Consider the following 18,693-nt stretch of genomic DNA (forward strand, 5'->3'; position numbering starts at 1 on the left):
CTAACCCGCAGGGGGCGCGGGAGAGAGAGAGAGAGTCTCTCTCTCACGCGCCCCCTGCGGGTTAGGGGGAGGAGACGGCTGACATTTCAGACATTGTGAGTAGGATGCTTGGGACGACAAGACAAGTTTTTCGTCCCAACCGTTCTTTTCGTATTTTCTGAAAAGAGAGGCCCATTTTTATCAGTTCAGAGGTGATCAAGAAAAGGACGGAAATGACAATGCGCAGGGTCTCCAAGCATCGCGGTAACGCGGACCTGGCGGACCAGCAGAAGCACACGAAATGGACTTTGTACGCGGGTATTCGAGGTATTCACGCTCGAGACATCCACGCTTCGCGCTTCGCTTAACTTTCTAGAAGCGGTATGTCGTTAAAACATGTACCAAGTTTTAGACTAGCATCTCCGTGACAAAGGAACTCTAAATGACCTAAATGGCTATTACGATTTCAAATAATCAACCACTTTTATTAATTAATTAGTAGTTATTGGGTAATCTCGGGGTAAACATTAACTTTTGTTGTCTTGACTCAATTGACGCAAAATAACTCAATTATTTACAGCATTCCAAAGTCACTAACACCAACAATATCAAATTCCCAAGTGAATTCGTGCGGCCGTTCACAGTCTGTATTATTACAGCAATGGATTGAAATCACTTTTGTGTTAAAGCGATTTCTCTGATACTTTATACATCTGCTAACCTCATAGGATCTGAGGAAGGCAAACATCGATCCTTTTGCGGTGCAGATTCTGACGCTTGCATTTTTTTGATTGTGAAACTCAAATCAGTCGAGCGATAAGTTTTTCAAACTGAGAAAATGAAGCTTTTGTTATTGATGGTGATCTGTTTCACATGGATTGTTCGAGGTAAGAGCGCGAGTTTTTTAATTTTAAACTCATTTCTGTTATTGGCTACAATGAATAACGGGTTGTCTAACGTAATGGAGTTCTTGATTTCTTCACGAAACGACGTGATGATCACTGTGTGTTGCATGTAGTTGATCTCTTTCCTTCATTTTTACACCGGAAGTCTAGCAGATAAAAAATAGGAATATCAATTCTGGCAATGGCATACGTTTATTGAAATTATTTTAAACTGTATTGTGAAGAAACACATACAACCATCGAGTGTTTTTAATTTGAAATGTACATGGAGAAACTAATGAGAAATCTAATTAAGTTAATATGCAACTTTTTTGTGACCTGTGTCGACTAAGGTAGATTACTATCTTTGACATATACCTTGTCTGAACATGATTTTTATGTAGCTCAGTCAATATCTCAGAGCTTGAGAGACATTCCTCTGTTGAAATTGCTCAGATAGCGATTCGTTTACCTTGACTGCTAAAAACCCGAATCAGTAGAGTCAGGAGGTCACTGGTAGAGTACTATCAGCTGAACTGCGCTGGGAGTCTGCGGACGAAATTCCGTTGTAATGTTAACAAAATTTTCAATATCTTTTGAAAATTTGAACTTGCTGGAGTGTCGAAGCCTTAATATTATATCCTCTGGCTTGGGTGATATTAGTTTAAAGGAATTTTGAGAAAAACACGATCCTTTTGAACTCTTAGGCATGTTTTAACGTACGCCTTCCTCTCTGTCGAAACATGTCTTCCAAGCTCAAAACGGCATTGTGTTTTTCTCAAAACTACTGTGAATTTGCTCTTGTTACGACCAGTAAAATGTACTACAGTAGAGGGATCGAGTTTACGCACAAAATCTTCAGGAGTCCTTCAGCGGTGGGGGGGGGGGGGGGGGGGGAGAATGGTAGGTGAGGATTACTTTCCTCTCAGAGCCCCTGTAACCCCATTATACTAGTAACTGTGGGAAATTTTTCACCCCTGCTCTTCAAGCCAGCAATAAATACGAAATATAATCACAGGTAGCCTAAGTTGGGAGGTCACTCCACAGCTTAGCGCCATTGTATTAAAGCAAAAACACTTTTCATATGTTAAGTACGAGATTTGTAAAGAGACAATTTGTCTCAAAAGCCTTTCTGAGTGAGCCAGTTTTCCATCTGGAGAGGAGAAGAAGGAGAGAAGCGAATTTGGAATTTTCCCCTACAAATACTATTACTTCTTCTCAGTGGTTGAACTACTATGGTAGGTCTTCTAAAACAGGCAATAAACGTTCCATCTCTTGGAATGGTTTTCAATTGAGTTTCGAAAGTAATCCGCGTTTGCTTTGGTTTTGCATTACTACGCTCTGTAATTGGTTAACAAAACTCGCACCACTTTCTCAACCAATGGGAATCCAAACCAAAACCAATCGTGTTTTGGCCGCACGTGTTTTCCCGCGCTTGGTGCCAGTTACATGTATTTGATTCGAATTCTGATTGACATCTGTTGCGATTGGTCAGAGTAATTACTTTGGTTTTGGTTTTACGACACTCGATTGGAAAGGGCTCTGAACGAGACCTATCGTTTATTGAGCCCTCACCGGTATCTGTAAGGAGGCGGGTAGTTAACTTGTTTTATTGTTTCTTTGCAGCGGAAAGAAAAGTTATAAAAATCAACAAGAACCTCGTAGAGAAGAAGAGAGGAGAATGCGCTGATTTCCGAGCTGAACACTACTTTCCTCTTAAAGATACATCTAGATTTGTATGGAAAAAACGGCACACAACGACCATTTCTGAAAACGACCGCATCAGTATTTCGAGTGATCGAAGGAATCTTGTTATCCGTCGCCTAACCATAGCAGATACCGCGTTATATTCATCAGAGGTCGAAACAACAGGTGGCCTGGAAGTTACTCAGTACTGGCTAGTTGTTCGAGGTGAGTAGAGCTTGCTCGATTCTAGTCATAACGCAAAAGCTCTCCCCTCCGCAGAGGCCATTTTCGCGCTCCAGCAGAGACAATTAAGGGACTGGAGAGAGTAAAATAACGAGGTGCGCGGGGATGATGGAAAGGGAGAAGAGAGAAAGGAGGCCTCTGCCATACATTGTGCGGTTCGACGGTTATGGCTCTCCTTTTCTCGCTCTTCCCCTCGTCCTCCGCGTCCCCTTTTTCCGTTTCCGTTTTTCTTCCCATTTCCGAGGAAGAGACTGACTCAAAAGGCAATCTTGTTCTTTGAGCCTCTTCTTCTCAGGCCAAAAACACCCCGCGGTTTTGAGGGGTTCGCGCGCGAGATAACATTGCACCTTCATTCGCGCGTCACGCATTTGTATTATGAGAGAGAAAGAGACCTTTTTCAGTCTACACTGCTAATAAGTTTGAGTGTCGCTCGTTTTCAGGCATATGCGTTTCATATGTTGAATTACAGTTCTATGAAAATGAAAAGCTACACTTCAGCTGGCTAGAATTCCTGCGTTGGACGCCTGGCTAAAACTGCGTGACAATAAAATGCATTCATGCGCTCGGCAATGTTGTTCTTTGGTTCCTTTCTTCCCTTAACAATGTTAACAATAGGGGAGCACTCCCAGTCAAATATGCCAATACCCCTGGCCTTGAATGTAGCTATTCATATTACGGTCATCCTTACGAAGACAAAATAATAATAAAAGAAATTTAAAATGGCGCGGTGCTAGCTTCATTTGCAAACAACTGGAATTAATATGCAACCATTTGAATTAATATGACATTCCTCATCCTGTAGGCTGCGATATCAATGAGAAGGAGATTGACTTCAAGGGATGCGAGACAGCCTGTGAAGGTAGGTCAGAAAACGAAACTTGTTTTCAGTGTGTGTCGTCTGTGCCCTCTCCTTGTAAATTCCCCCCACCTACCAGCCCTTACCTTCACCACCCCTTCTCCACTTGTCCTTGCTCACAAATTTGTTTAAGAGATAAAATGGTATCTCTGGCCTATGACCCATTACGGCCGGAACGTACTGGGATTTTTCTGTACGAAGAAACTAGAGGTAGAACCACTAGATGGAATGCTAGCATTTTACCACCAATCATACTTTTGATAGAAAGAGAAAATTTGGGGCAAAGTTTCTTTCCTAAGGAAAAAACACGTCTGACGCGCTAGCCACCGCATAACTACAAATTCGCCATCATAAATCTGTAATTCAATGGGCTCTTTAGATTGTAGAGGATTAGATTGCAAGTTTCATTTCATTTTCTTTTATATATTTTTTCTCATAGCTGTTTGTCTGAAAGACTGGCATCATTTCAACGACAAGTGCTATCGTTATTTCTCCAAACCAAAGACATGGCTTAACGCTTACTATCACTGCCAGGCAGCATTCGGTGCCAAACTCGCTACCGTCGAGAATAAAGAAGAAAACCGGTAAGAAATTAGATAAGGTTAAAAACTCCTACTAAAAGTTTCAGTTGAAAATGTTCTTCTCCTGTTCCGGTATCATGTTGTAAAATGAAAATATACTTTCAAACAGGCTAAAACTTTTGTAAAGGATACTTAAAAACTGGGATATTCACTAAAAGGTTTCTCGAAATATGTGTAATACTGGTAGTAACTCGGGCGAGTCATCTTTGTTTTTGATCCTCCGAGCGAGGAAAAGAAACTGACAACCGAATTACAACCTATGAGCGAGGGTTCAGGATGTGGTCGAAAATCTTGGATGGGCTAATTTAAAGACTCTGCGAGAAAAAGGCTAGATTGACACTTTTGTATAAGTTTAGGGGGAAGACTCAACTAAAGATCCGGTGTTGTTGCTAAGGGATTTTATGGATGGTACTTCATCAAACGCGCCGGTTTTGAATGAACAGTAAATTTGGCTTAATTATGTCACTGCAGAAGCCATTCTTGCCGCAGACTCTTGCCTCCTTTATTCGATCAGCTGTTCAACGCTATACTGAATTAATGATTTTCGGGTCAAATAAAAATATTTATTGGACCTGGAATTCATTCACCAATGAAAGCTTTGAACAACGGATCGAATGGGGACATATGTCATTGAAACAGCGTTTCCGCAGTTGTCCTTTTCGTCTTCAATTACTTTCAAACATAATAATAACGATTCAAACTTTTTATTGTATTTTGCAATTTCGCAGCATTCATATGCCACACCACATCACAAAATATCGACATAAAAATAATAACAAAAAAAATGCATCAACATGCTTTGGGTTTTGTCTTCATTATAAAAGACTTGTCAGTCTGAACGTGCAACGCGGTGCCGCATTCTTAAAGTGCATCTAAATCACCGCGATAGGCTCTTGGAATTCTTGCAGAGCCTGTGGAGGCTCTTCATCTTCATCTATTTGCTCTGCTATTTCTCCTTCCTCCACTATTTCATCATGGATCTGCTCTTGGGCTTCAAAAACTTCAACAGCTTCTTCAAATTCAGGTGCTTCGTCGCCTTGAAGAGGATATTCCTGCACTGCGTTACTTTGGTGCCGGTACAGGAAACCGAAGCAGCGAGAGAACCACCTTGGTCTCCTCTCCTCCTCCTCTTCCCCATCTTCGGCTTCTGGCTGAATCAATAAGAGCCCTCCTGGAAATGCAGGTGCCTCATCCAGACCAAGCGCGGGGTGCTCTTCCCATGGCGCTCCTGGATAGTACATAGGGTGTACATGGTGGTGGTGACTTCTTGTGAGCTTCTTCTTCAAATATCTCGCGACAGAGAGCAATCTGTTTCTCAGTCCGTTGGGGTGAGGTTGCTGTGGAGGCGGCACCGGAGGAGGTGGTAGAAGGGGCTCTGCCGCCACATCCCCAGGCGCGTTGTCAAAATCGCCACCATTTTCGGGCTGCTCAGCTTCATCATCAACTTCCTCGTCATCATCGTCAAAGAAATTTTCGTGGTTTCCCTGTGCCGGATTGGCGTTAACTGGCGCTTCCTCGTTTGGTCCTGGCGGCTGTGCCGGAGGGGGCTGGGCTTGTGCCTGGGCCTGACCCTGGACATTAGCAAGATGTGCCTGGTACGCCAGTAACCAGGCTGGCAAAATGTTATGCGCATCTGGAACTTGGTCAAGTGGCGGTATGTGTTCTAGAGGGTTATAAGGTGGTAAATTTATAACCGGAGCTGGGTTCTCTATGTTGAATCCGTCATGTGGGAGATCCTGCCCGTCTTCTAGAACCATGTCCAACTGATCCTCATCTTCAATTTCTAAGTGGTCCACGACTGGTTCGCTTTCGTAGTCTTCGTCGTCGTCACTGTCAACAAAGACAGCAAGACCATCTAGCCTATCCTGAATTCCTTTTGTTTCGCCAATCTCCTTGTTTGGCATACTGTTCCCTTGGTAGTGCTGTGGACCACTCGCCATAGAACCATCTATGCCGTGGTTCTTTAGGTCCTTCTCCTTTCTTTTCACACTACTGTAAACAGCATCGCTCTGCTCTGACTGGATATGCTTGGTGTTTAAAGGACCCCTTTCGCTCAACGTCTTCTTTACCCCAGCTTTCTCCACCTTCTCACTCTCTACACTGAGCGCCACCGCCCCGACCTTGTTCAGCACGTTACTGTTAGGCATAGAGCTGTTCTGTGAGAGATGCAGAATTAGGGTAATAGCACGGAGCCAGGCCATTTTGAAGCTGCTAAGACACAAGGCACGCTTATCATCAGTGACGATAACAGAGTACAGCTTTGATGTACTGCACACATCGTCTTCTACTTCGCAATTTCCTCCGTTAAGGCTCGGGAACTTGATTTCCCTAACGTTGCTTCCACCTTGTGCTTGGTGCAATCCTGCGGACACTTTCTCACTTTGACCATCACCGTCTGGTGCTTGGCTGAATTCCATGGGCTTGATTCCCTGGTTGTTGAATCCCGTGAGGTAATCAACCTCGTTGTGTTCTTCATTCCTTTCATAGAAAGTGGAGAGAACTGCAAAGTTATCCTGACTTTCTTTAGTTCCGTCACTTTTCACCTTGGTTGTCCTGTTTCCTTGGTCGTTCTGTAAACTACTCGCCATACAGCTGTCTGCCTGACATGTCGAAATGTAAGAAGATGCGAAGGCCACATCCTCAGGAATGTTGTCATCAACGCCACCATTTTCGGGCCCCTCAGCTTCATCATAAACTTCTTCGTCATCATCGTCGAGGGGATTTTCGTGGTGTCCCTGTGCCGGGTTGGCGTTAACTGGAACTTCCTCATTTGGTACTTGCGGTTGTGCCGGAGGGGCCTGGGCTTGAGCTTGGACATTCGCAAGTAGCCAGGCTGGCAAAATGTTTTGCGCATCTGGAACTTGGTCAAGTGGCGGTATATGTTCTAGGGGATTATAAGGTAGCAAATTTATAACGGGAGCTGGGTTCTCTATTATAAATCCGTCATGTGGGAGATCCTTCCCATCCTCTAGAACCATGTCCAACTGATCCTCATCTTCAATTTCTAAGTGGTCCACGACTGGTTCGCTTTCGTACTCTCCATCGTCGTCACTCTCGTCAAAGGTGTTAATTTCCGATTTTTTGTCAATCTCCTTTTTGGGTTCGCTGTTGCCTTGGTAGTACTGTGGCCCACCCGCCATAGAACCATCTATGTCGTGGTTCTTTAGGTCCTTCTCCTTTCCTTTGAAACTAGTGTCAACAGCATCCCTCTGCTCTGAGTGGACATCCTTGGTGTTTATAGGACCCTTTTCGCTCAAAGTCTTCTTCACCCCAGCTTTCTGCACCTCCTCACGCTCTACACTGAGCGCCACCGCCCCGGCCTTGTTCAGCACGTTACTGTTAGGCATAGAGTTGTTTTGTGTGAGATGCAGCATAAGGGTAATAGCTCGGAGCCAGGCCATTTTGAATCGGCTTAGACACAAGGCACGCTTATCATCACTGACGTTAACAGGGTACAGCTTTGATGTACCGCACACATCGTCTTCTACTTCGCAATTACCTCCGTTAAGGCTCGGGAACTTGATTTCCTCAAAGTTGCTTCCGCCTTGTACTTGGTACAATCCTGCGGACATTTCCTCACTTGGACCATTACCGTCTGGTGCTTGGGTGAATTCCATGGGATTGATTCCCTGGGGGTTGAATCCCCCGAGGTAATCTTCCTCGTTGTCTTCTTCGTTCCTTTTATTGAAGGTGGAGGGAACTGCAAAGTTATCTTGACTTTCTTTACTTCCGTCAATTTTCTCCTTGGTTGTACTGTTTCCTTGGTCGTTCTGTAAACTACTCGCCATACAGCTATCTGCTCGACATGCCAAAATACAAGAAGATTTGCTTGGGTCTGGTAAGTCATCTTGCACGTTGGTTGGCAGTTTCATCTTCAAGCCTTCTTTGACGCACATATAATGCGTTACAGTGCAACTCTTACTGTCAAGGGGGTCGGCCCGTTGAGTCCAAAAAGCTGCTGCATCTTGAACGCTGCCGTCTTTCTCTGGGTCTTGCTGTTCTCCATTACCTTCGTTAATAACTTCGTCCTGCTCTGATTGAACATCCTCGGTGTTTATGGGAGCTCTCTCGCTCAAAGTCGTCTTCACGCCAGTGTTTTCCTCCTCCTTCTCCTCTGTAGCGTGCGTCACTGTACCGCCTTTGTTCAGTAGGTTACCGATTGGTTTACAAATGTTTCGCAAGAAATGCCGTACCATTACGGCCGCATTGTTTACTTTAATGCTGATGAGCATACAGATTTTTTGCAAACGTAGCAGTATTAATGTCATGGCACGGGGCAAGGCCATTTTGATGTTGCTAAAGATCAAGGCACCTTCTTTTTTATCAGAGACAGCAACAAAGCACGCATTTGATTTGCCACGCACATTGCATTCCAGTTGGTGGTTATCCCTGCTACATCTCTGGAAAATGATTCCCTTTGCATTACTACCGCCTGGTGCTTGGGCCAATGCTAAGGATTTGAATCCAGTAGAGTCACTACTGACACCGCCGGATTCTTGGCTGCATTCCTGGGAATTGCATTCCTTGGGATAATCACTGCCAGCTTGCGATTGTAGAAATTCCTGTGAATCCACTTCCTGGAATTTGAGTCCGGGGAATTTGATCCCTCCCGAGTTATCGCCGCTTGATGCTTGGCTGAATTCAGGAGGCTTACGCCCCTCGGGCGTTAGTCGTCCCCGAGAGTTGTGTCCATGGGATTTGACCTCATACACTGCAATTTCCTTTGGAGTATCGTCGCCTGATTCTCGGGGCCCGGGCCCCTTAGATTTGCCTCCTTTCTGACTTATGAATCCTTGGGACTTAAGTCTCTGAGGTGTGGGTGGTTCCTGGGTCTTACGTCCTTGTCGTTGGACTCCCTGAGGTATGAGTCCCTTGGTTGTATTGCCACCTGACGCGTAACTTATTCCGACGGAACTCCCCTTGTTGTCGTCGTCGCAGGATTGAACATTCTGATGAATGTCACTGTTGTTGTTGTTGTTGTTGTTGACAGTTGAAGTTAACGAGGAACAAGGCAAAGCTCGACTCATCATTCTGGGCAAAACGACTGGAGCTCTTCTTAATCTTAGTCCACCTCTCGTCTTTTCTACTGCTGCGAAGAAACCAACTTCAGCTATTTTACGACGTCGCCGACTAACCTGAAAAATGGCCATAACTGGCCCATGTGCTCGAGAGATAACATTCATGATTTGGTCTCTAGTCACTGAACATGCGGACCAATCGGGGTCAAAAACATGAAGGGCAATCGCACCTTTCCATGCTTGTATTCCGAGTTCGACTCTAAAGGCCTCTCGGATGGTGATCATCGGACTTGTCCCTGCTTTCATTCCATCAGCTATTTGGAACAGTCCGTTCACCTGGTTAAGTGTACCTCTAACCTTGTCTAGATACCTCAGCGGCCTCTGCCTGATAACTGTATTGGCCAAAAGGTTGGGATTGAAAAGGGAAAATCTAGTCTTCTGTGATGTTTGTAATGCCACGGTCTTCTTAGCACTGTGGAAAGAATGTCGTAATAAAATGAGGTTAATAAAGAGCAACCCAGACAATCTTAAACATTCTTGTCGGGATGTGGAGTACTTCGGCAGAGGTCAAAACAAGGGTGCGCGCGCAAGGCTGCATTGAGATGGGTCTTACAGATTGCGTCCAACATGAGATAAGGTGATGTTACACAGGACAATTTGTAACACCGCACAGCGCGCGGACATGTTTATAAGGCAATCTTTTGTTACGGCAACGCGATGCAAATTTTTTAAGACATATCGAAAGCTTGCTTGGTTAAAGTTGACCGTGTCCTGTTACATGATAACAATTTTGTTCCATATAAAATCACCTTTAGACTTTATTGCATGTTGGTCGTTCAACGGAGAACAAGCCCGCGTGAATAAAAACGGAATATTGTTCTGTTCTGGTGCTTTGTTGCGCATTTCCATCACATTACTCACAATAAGCGCGCGCGTATGTTTAGGCGCGCGTGACTTATGATAATCTAAGCCAGTGTAAACATCTCTTGTCCCCGACCAAGAAAAAGCATGTCTTTTGACTCCGAGCAAAGAAAAGCGACTTGAAGCAAGTCTGGGCGTATACACAAGTAGAATTAGCCTTCTAAAAAGCTTAGCAAAACATTTTCTTGATTGTATGAGAACATTTTATTTTCACAGAAATGCGCGCAACCGGGAATAACTATAGGAAGCAATATTTTTGGAACAATGTTTCCCCGCTTGTACGGCATTCAGTCATAATCTTAAAAGTTCTTCTTACCTTTTCCTCTTTCCCCAATGAATGTAAATCACTTTCGCTATCGCAGCGAAAGCACTAATAACGAACAACGTTATTATAAACGTGAATGCATTCCAGTGGTATACTGAAAGAAATAACAATTTTTTGACTTGGTTAGGGTCATATTTGAATGCTAGGTGAAACAAGTACCAGAGTCGAGGATTGACATTTGCGCAGACGCATGAAAGCCCATAGGAGTTGACAAGAGCGCATAAGAGTTAACAGTTTTTGGTCGCGCTTAATCCCAACTGCCTGCTTGAATTTTTACCTTTTAGGCCCAGAGAAAGAATTCTTTTCTGCGCACGCGCTTACATATCGACATGCTTTTATCCATCACCCGCGCGCTTTAGGTTTGGTTAATATTGTGCGAAAAATCTCTCCCCTTCTCCCAACTGTAGTTCTACTTTGGTTTTCCTCGGAAAAAGTTTTCCTCGAGTGCAATCTATTTCTCAACGCATGGCAGAGGCTACTTGGGTATCGCGCGCGACGCGTGTCGGAGGCACAGTGAGTGTTTTTTGGGCCAAATGACTTTCGCGCGCGCTTCCATGGTTGCGTTTTAGGCTTTCGTTGTTTTTAGTGGTACCGCGTTTAGAATGCGCGCGCTAAATGGCGTCATTTTCTCACTGCAAAATGTACTCCTTTGAATAATTTAACATTCTTGTCTCTTTAGGACAATTTTAACATCAAATTTCCTTGTCTTAAAGCAGTTGTAATTGGACAGTGTCGTTGCTAGAAACAGCTGTAACATGAAAATTTGTCGTTTTCTTGCAACTCATCCCACAACAAATGTTGCGTTGCAAGTTTGCGATTGCTTGTTACACGTATTACCTTCTCCTCGCGCAACAATTTTCTTGTTGCAAAAAGTAGAAATGGCGTCTACTTTCTGCAACTATTTTGAGAGGGAAGAGCGTTTTTGCCCTCCTCTCTAACGGCAATTCGCACTAACAAGTTTCAATAAGTTGATCAGCTAAAATTAATTATTTGCTAATTAGAGATTTGTGCAATCGCCAACTAATTAATTACGCACGCATTGCGTCATGAACTTTAATTGTTTAATGGAATACCAATTAACTAATACGTCATGAACTAAATTACAACCTCCTTTTAACCACAAGCTTGAAATGTGCGATGGTTTTATTAATGAAAAATAAAGAAAATTGTGTATTCTAACAGCTTAAAATTTGTCGTTCTCCACAAAAATAAGCCTTTTGACGTGGCGTAGCTCATTCTAGATCGCGGCGATGTTTTCAAGTAGCTGCATAAGCATAAGGCTATAAGCCAGCTGAGATAAACTCACAATCTACTTAATAAACCATGTAATACCCTGTTTAAAGGGAAAGTTACACAGATTGCTAAGCGGATTGCACTTTGGGCAAGGATAAAATTCATTTTCTGTTTGTTATTCTAGCTACTGCTGTTGTTATTTTATATAATAATAGTGGAGTATACCTCTCTCAGAACAACGGCAAAAATCGCCAGATATTCAAAGAGACAAGCTTTGCAACCATCAAAATACTATAAATATTAATCTTGAAACGATGGCGAAATTACTAAAGCTGGACCTCTGTTACTGCCAGATAGTTTCTCTGACGAAGTTGTGGAAAATGAAACCAGGATCAGATCTAACTTTGTTTTGTCCGTGGCGTCATACATGGCGTTGTGCAATGCAGTACTAATTTAGGTTTATAAGTGAAACCCTAAAGTACTTTTTTACTTACCCACAGGGTAATCCACGCATATATTTGCGTAACTTTTCCTGATATAAAGCATTACGGCTAAAATCAAGCCAAAAGCTTGCAACAGCAATATACACCCAGCCATCGCGGGGAGGGGCATTTTGCGGTTTAATTATTCTACGTCAGAAACGCTAATTTATTTATCGCATAATTAATGAAGATTACTTCACCACTTTATTAACCAGCATTGTTCCCAGGATCCTGTCTCTTCCTCTCTCGAGAATGGAAGAGAGAGGACCCTGGGAACGAGGTTAATTATTAACTAGAGACTTCATTACGCAAGCCTAAAAGAAACTAATTCGTTTATTGGGAATTTATTCTCTGAACACTCGTTCAATCCATGTATTTGACTTCAAAATCTTAAGGTTAAGTAATATTAGGTTAGACAGATAACAAGATAGGTGTATTCCGCTATGGTCAAATGAGAAAATACTTTTATCTGACTCTTGACCTCGTTTCGTCTAAGCTGCGGTGAAAAGAACATTTTTGCGAGCAAACCAAAAGCTCCAGATTTACTGTTTTTTTGTTTGTTTGTTTGTTTTTAGCCACTGTCTTGAATTTTTTCAACTGTAACCTGTTAAAAGTGTTATAATGATTCGTAAACTCTTTTGAATCCTGGCGATGCTGCCGTAATTGCAAAATAAATATGTATATCCACTGTTTTCATAAACAACAACAACGATGTTAACGCGGAGCTGTCGGAGATGGTTCTGTAAAGTTCGTAAAGGAAACTCTAAAATGCGCGGCAAACGAAAACAAAGCGTTTAGACTTACCCACAGGGTCATCCACGTAGACATTTGTTTCACTTTGCTTGAAAAAACACATTTTGGCTGAAATCCAGCCAAAAATGTGCAACAGCAATATATACCCAGCCATCTCGGGCGGGGCATTTGCGGTTTAATTATTCCACGTCAGAAACGCTAATTTATTAATTGGGCATAATTAATGAAGATTGCGACGCCAAATTGTTTATTATGAATTACGTCATTACTACTCCGTTGAATTGAGAATCTATTATCTCATCAGGAGAAAAATGAATTCTAAGATGCTTCTTCACGCAAAACTGTGTCATATCTTTATTTTCTTAGTTTCTTAATCTTTTTAGTTGTAATAATGATATTTGCGTAAAAAGGTTCCTATTTTGGTTTTTTTAATGCTTTTTTTGTATCTCGCAAGGCATTGCTTAAGATTTGATTGGTAGAAAAAATTCTCCTTAACGATTCCATTTTTATTAATCATTTGCGATAGCGTGACAGAGCTTAGAAAATAGCGTGACGTGATACACAAAATCTGAACGCCATTGCATCGCGTGACATAGCGTGACAAGATGGCGTAACATCATGATGATATTTTCGACCTTCCCTGTTAATCTTCCTGTCTTTCGTTTTGTTCGCAGCTTTGCTGGCAGTCTTCTGAAGTCAGGAGATGGCGCATGGATAGGACTAAACGACAGAAGTAGCGAAGGCAAATTCCTTTGGAACTACAACAAGTACAACAGGCCGACCTACTTCGCATGGGACGTGAGTAACGCGGACAACCCAGAACCAAACAACTTCAACGGACGCTGCAACGTCGAAAATTGCGTGGAGATGAAACACTCAAACAAGCAATGGAACGACGTTGTTTGCAAAGCACACAATGATTATGTATGTCAGAAGAATTCAGACAAAGGTGAGAAAACTTGGCAACGGAAAGTCGTTTGAGAAATAAAACTGCAAAGCTTCATTTTATTTCGTGGATAAGACTCTCGGGAGGGTACAGATCCCCTTGGCGTTAGGACTGGGTAGAGATGACACATCCAACGTATCCTCGGGGACCCAGGGGCAGTCTGTCGGGGGACGAGCGAACTTTCGTCGCGCCATTTCGCCCGCGCCCGACTGACTACCCCTGGGTCTCCGAGGATGCATCCAACGTAGAAGCGAGGCTTCTTCTTTATCTAGCTCAAACGACTGAGAATTTGCTTCTTCGTTAGGTTTTCCATCGATTTTGTAGTTCAAAACAATTTCTTTGCAGATGGCAGCGCTTCCAGTCAAACAAGCAAGAAAAAGGCGCGAACAGTTGAATGGCTTCCAGTTCTGATTGGCTGGCTACGTTATTTTCTTCTTTTTTATTGGCTCAGAGCAGCGAGCTAAAATATATTTTAGCCCGCTGAATTCTTCATTTTAGCCCGCAAAATACGCCGCAATGCCCGATGAAATTATTATAATGATGCTTTCATTTAGGGACCTTGCCATTACTATTTTGCCACACTCATCTCGAGCACTTAAAGGAAAAAAATGAGAAATTTTCGCGTGTTTTCTTTATCACCAGACTAACTTGTTCGTAGTGAAGTTTATCAAAAATAACATATTGAACTGATTTTCCTTCTTCTCCCCAGACCTCCCAGGATGGAGGTGCCAGGACGGCAAATGCTACCTGTACGTCCGCGATGCTGTCACTTGGGACTGGGCCCAACAAAGCTGCCGGAGCCAAAACGGCACATTGGTAACGATATCGAGTTCATCAGAAAACAAGCTGATAGCAAGCTTGGTAAAATCAACCATTTGGATTGGGCTCAACGACCGAGTGGAGGCTGGTAAGTGGTTACAAGGTAGCCAGGCTGTGTAGCATCAATTTCAGATCGCCAAATTTTTCTTTAGAACTTTTCATGTCAAAAGGACAATAAAGTTGTCCCAAACCTCGACTGAGATTATTAGAATTCTTAACCACTAAACAATCCCGAAAAGTGAATAAATAAGAGATACAAGTTCCAGACACTAGAGAGTTTAAGATCCGAGTTTACCGCGAACCGCGAACCGCTGGAGGTCACGTGACCAGTCTCTCACGTCACGTTTGAGGTTTTCGACGTGCGTTTTTAACGTGGAGAGGTAGGTTTTCACGTGTGTCATTTACCTGAAAGCTTTTAGCGTATAACTCTTGTTTTATCTCACGTACGGTAATGATACAAAATCTTGTGGAGCAAGTCTTTATCCATCAACAGTCAAATTCGGGCGAAATGCTAAATTTGATCAATCCTATTGGATCTTGAAAACAAGTGCCATTCGTGGCTGCTGATTCAAAATGGCGGCCGTAAATTTGCAAGAACTAAATCGAATTACGTTTGAACGTCGAACCTCAAACGGGTAACCGCAAACCGCGGTTAGAGGTTCGTGGTAAACTCGGATCTAAAACTCTCTAGCGTCAATCGCGTAGCTATTCTTGCAGAGGCCACAGACAATCAAACATGTGCTTCGTCCCAATAAACTGAACTCGTTGGAAACTCGCGACCGCCTCAGATTTTTAGATCAATGTAATGTTACTTGTTCAAAGGTAGCTCCATGGGCAATTTTCGCCGCGCGTTGGCGAGATGAGAAACTCTGAAAAAGTCGCGTCCCCTCGGTTCTATTGTTGCATTAATCCTGGCACGGAAAATCCGCTGTTACACTTTGTATAATACCAAAAGTAACAAGAGCAGACTGCAAAAGCTACTAACAAGCTCAAATGAAAGCTTTTGCTAGAAAGGAAGTTTTTGTTTTCCTAGGTTTGTACGTATGGAATGATGTCGCTCAGGGAAAGTTCGACAACAGACCATCATACGTTAACTGGGAAGCCGCTGAACCGAATGACCGGCATTACGATCCTTTTAAAGCACCTCAAAGATGTAAGGGCGAGGACTGCGTACAGATCAAAAGTTGGAATAATGTCATAAGCTGGTGTGACTTGGACTGCAACATTCAAATACCCTATATTTGTGAAAAGACTCGAGGTGAGAATATTTTCCTTGGTCGCGTAACGTCAAGCATTGTGAGAGCGTGGCGTCTGACCATTCAAATAATTGGTTTTCCAAGGCAGTTGGGAAAAGAATCTGAAAATGGGCCCTGTCATCAAGATTTCGCTGCACTTTGCTCGAAACTGTTCAAATATTTCACAAAGAACCTTTATTTCTAACATGAAATTGTTCTTAGAGCTCCGGTCGACGTGTGGAGTTTTGGTTATAGCTATTTAAAGGAATTAATGTACCGAGGATGCAGGGGCTGTTTCCTCCTATATTCTTGTAGTCTTTTTAACATATCAACGACTATGTTGCAAATAAGACAAACACGCTTAAAGTGTACCATTTTTCAACCACAATGATGCAAGCAGTTTATTGTTCATCAATAATTGTTCCAAGCTGTGTCAAATTCGTCAAGTTCTTCGTTCTTTGCTTTTGAAAACGTAAACTTTCTGGGTTATGCCCCTGGTTGATTGCGTCAGTTTTGAGACTGTTTTGGGGTTTCTTTGGAAACTGTGCATCCTAATAATTCAAGCCTGTGAACAGGGTACAGGGCAAACAGAAAAATCGGCGAGCCGGGCGAGCGAAGCGCAGTACGGGCTCGATTTTTGTCTTCGCCCTATACCCCACTTGGGTGTCGATATCGGCTCGGCTCATTTTTGCTACAAAAAAAAGGACATTGTTGAAGTCAATCGCTAAACCTCTCAATACCTAACACTACATTTTTTCCGTTTCTTTTCAGATCCTAATATAAGTTTTGCGGCGTGGATAGCCATTTCCATGGGCGCAGGACTTATCCTAAGCATGTTTGGAGGACGCGCTTACATGGAGTATAAAACACGAAGAGGGCGGAAAGAAGTAAAACAGATAATTGATGAAGAAACCGCGGACGCAGACGAAGGAAAATTATTATGATCGAGGAATATAGCACATGTACCATTTAATATTTGCATCTTATTACGCTAATTATTAGAAAAATTTCTCATTTTTTCTAAGAGTTAATTGGACGTTTAAAGCGTTAGTGTATATAGCTTCCATACGAAGAAAGAACCTGGGAAGATATATACGACATAGAGATGATCTTACACACTCTTCACAAAACGTTAAGTATGCTGGCATCCCCGTGGTCCTCTGCTTACTCCTGTACGGCTGCGAAACGTGTCGGAGGTTCACGAAGCATTTACAGCAGTTTCACACGCGTTCTCTCCAGTCAATCATTTGGATTTGATGGCAGGATAGAATCTTGAATAACGAAGTTCTTAACATGTACAGAGCCCATTTTACGAGCACCGAAAAAAAGATATTCCAAGCTCAGCTTCAATGGACCGGCTGTGTAACCAGTTACCAAGGCAGCTGTTCCATGCGGAGTCGGCATTTGGAAGCCAAAAGAAGAGGTTCAAGGCCAACCTGAAGTCCTACAACAAGAGGGCGGAACTTCGACCAAACATCTCGAAACTGCTGCCTATGACAGGACCAGCTTGCGTGCACTGATCAGAAAAGCAATGGTCTATTTTCAGAAGGGCCGTCGCCAGCGCCTTGCAGCTGCACGTTGTCGCCTACACATGCAAAGCTACCTCCGTACCCTTCCTAGCCACTGGGGCTCCATGCCCTACCTGCAACCGGCACTGCACCTCCGCCTAGCCACTTGTGGACCTTCCGACACTGCACAACACTTCGGCTTCCGAGAGCGTTCCAACATCGTCGCATTCGTAAAGACGATTTTTTAGCGCAACAATGTTCTGGGGAAACTTGATGCCTTATAACTTGGGTGCGCGGACGATTTTAACCACACCTTTCGCGTTTCCAGCACGTTGAAAGTTTTTGAAGCTGATTCAACGAAAAAAAGTGGCAAGACGAAAATCGCGTTAGCGGGGAAGGTGTCCGAACTTCCATTTTATAGGGACTCAACTTTCTGCGCAATTTATTATCGCGCAAAAAGTCTTCATTACGAATCAACCCACTACCTGGTTTTGCGCTGAAAGTTGTCCCTGGTGGCATCGCCTTTAGAAAAGTGAACACGCGAGGCTCGCTCGCGAGTATTGGCATCTCACGACAAGAAAAGTGATTATTTTGGAATTTGCAATTTCAATAAATGGTCGCTATAAATATTTCATATCCGAAAAGGTTTGCTAAAGCCGTTCCTGCTTGTCAAGTATAGTTTCCTGAAAAAAATTCAACTCGACATTGTAGCACCAGCAGTAGTGTAGATATATGTATAGTTAAGTGTGTGATCGAAATCAAAGGTTGCGTGACTCTTTGTTGAATTGAATCACGTGCGAAAATTCATAAAACTTTAAGAGTTTTTTTATTTATATAAAGATTAATTATTATTATCAAAGGTGATTTTTAATATATGCAATTTTCGAATACTGATATGAAACTGATTTATAGAAATGATTTGAAACGTAAATAGTTTTGTACCATTTTGATTAACATGCCAGTGGAGACTATATGGACGGAAGCCGTTTTATTTATGATTGATATCTTTATTTATAAATATCTGATTTAGAAATCTTAAACCTAGAAGTATGTTTATACTGCCTTAAGCACCTTCAATAACTTGCGATCAGTCCGAGTTGTGTTGGCAGTACCTTTATAATTAACCTTGTGTACATCGCTCGCTATTATCATCATTATCGTTTCGCCTTTCCCGTTGCCTGTTCGTAATGGTTTACCAAGCGAAACGAAACTAGAGTCTGATCG

General features: G+C 42.8%; 2 protein-coding genes across 4 annotated transcripts; one reads left to right on the plus strand and one right to left on the minus strand.

Annotated features, from left to right (window-relative positions):
* Nucleotides 1-601: 601 nt before the first annotated feature.
* On the plus strand, nt 602-17,282 carry LOC146453750 (C-type mannose receptor 2-like). Its single transcript, XM_085096381.1, has 8 exons — nt 602-866; nt 2,490-2,774; nt 3,595-3,651; nt 4,088-4,232; nt 13,636-13,910; nt 14,617-14,814; nt 15,760-15,984; nt 16,733-17,282. Exons 1-8 carry the CDS (start codon nt 818-820, stop codon nt 16,903-16,905), a joined length of 1,407 nt encoding a protein of 468 aa, XP_084952507.1. The 5' UTR covers nt 602-817; the 3' UTR covers nt 16,906-17,282.
* Nucleotides 4,883-13,158, minus strand: LOC146453751 (uncharacterized). 3 transcript variants are annotated; one of them, XM_085096375.1, is made up of 4 exons: nt 12,221-12,368; nt 10,485-10,587; nt 7,957-9,719; nt 4,883-7,899 (listed from the first exon to the last, which is right to left on the minus strand). In XM_085096375.1, the coding sequence occupies exons 1-4, from the start codon at nt 12,336-12,338 to the stop codon at nt 5,102-5,104; spliced, it is 4,782 nt and encodes a 1,593-aa protein (XP_084952501.1). In that variant the 5' UTR covers nt 12,339-12,368; the 3' UTR covers nt 4,883-5,101. The 3 variants fall into 3 exon arrangements, with proteins under 3 accessions (XP_084952501.1, XP_084952499.1, XP_084952500.1); XM_085096373.1 differs by having other exon boundaries at nt 4,885-9,719; XM_085096374.1 differs by lacking the exon at nt 12,221-12,368 and adding an exon at nt 13,013-13,158 and having other exon boundaries at nt 4,886-9,719.
* Nucleotides 17,283-18,693: the final 1,411 nt, after the last annotated feature.

Source organism: Pavona decussata, unplaced genomic scaffold (genome assembly GCF_977016875.1).
Source record: "Pavona decussata unplaced genomic scaffold, jaPavDecu1.1 SCAFFOLD_324, whole genome shotgun sequence".
NCBI lineage: Eukaryota > Metazoa > Cnidaria > Anthozoa > Scleractinia > Agariciidae > Pavona > Pavona decussata.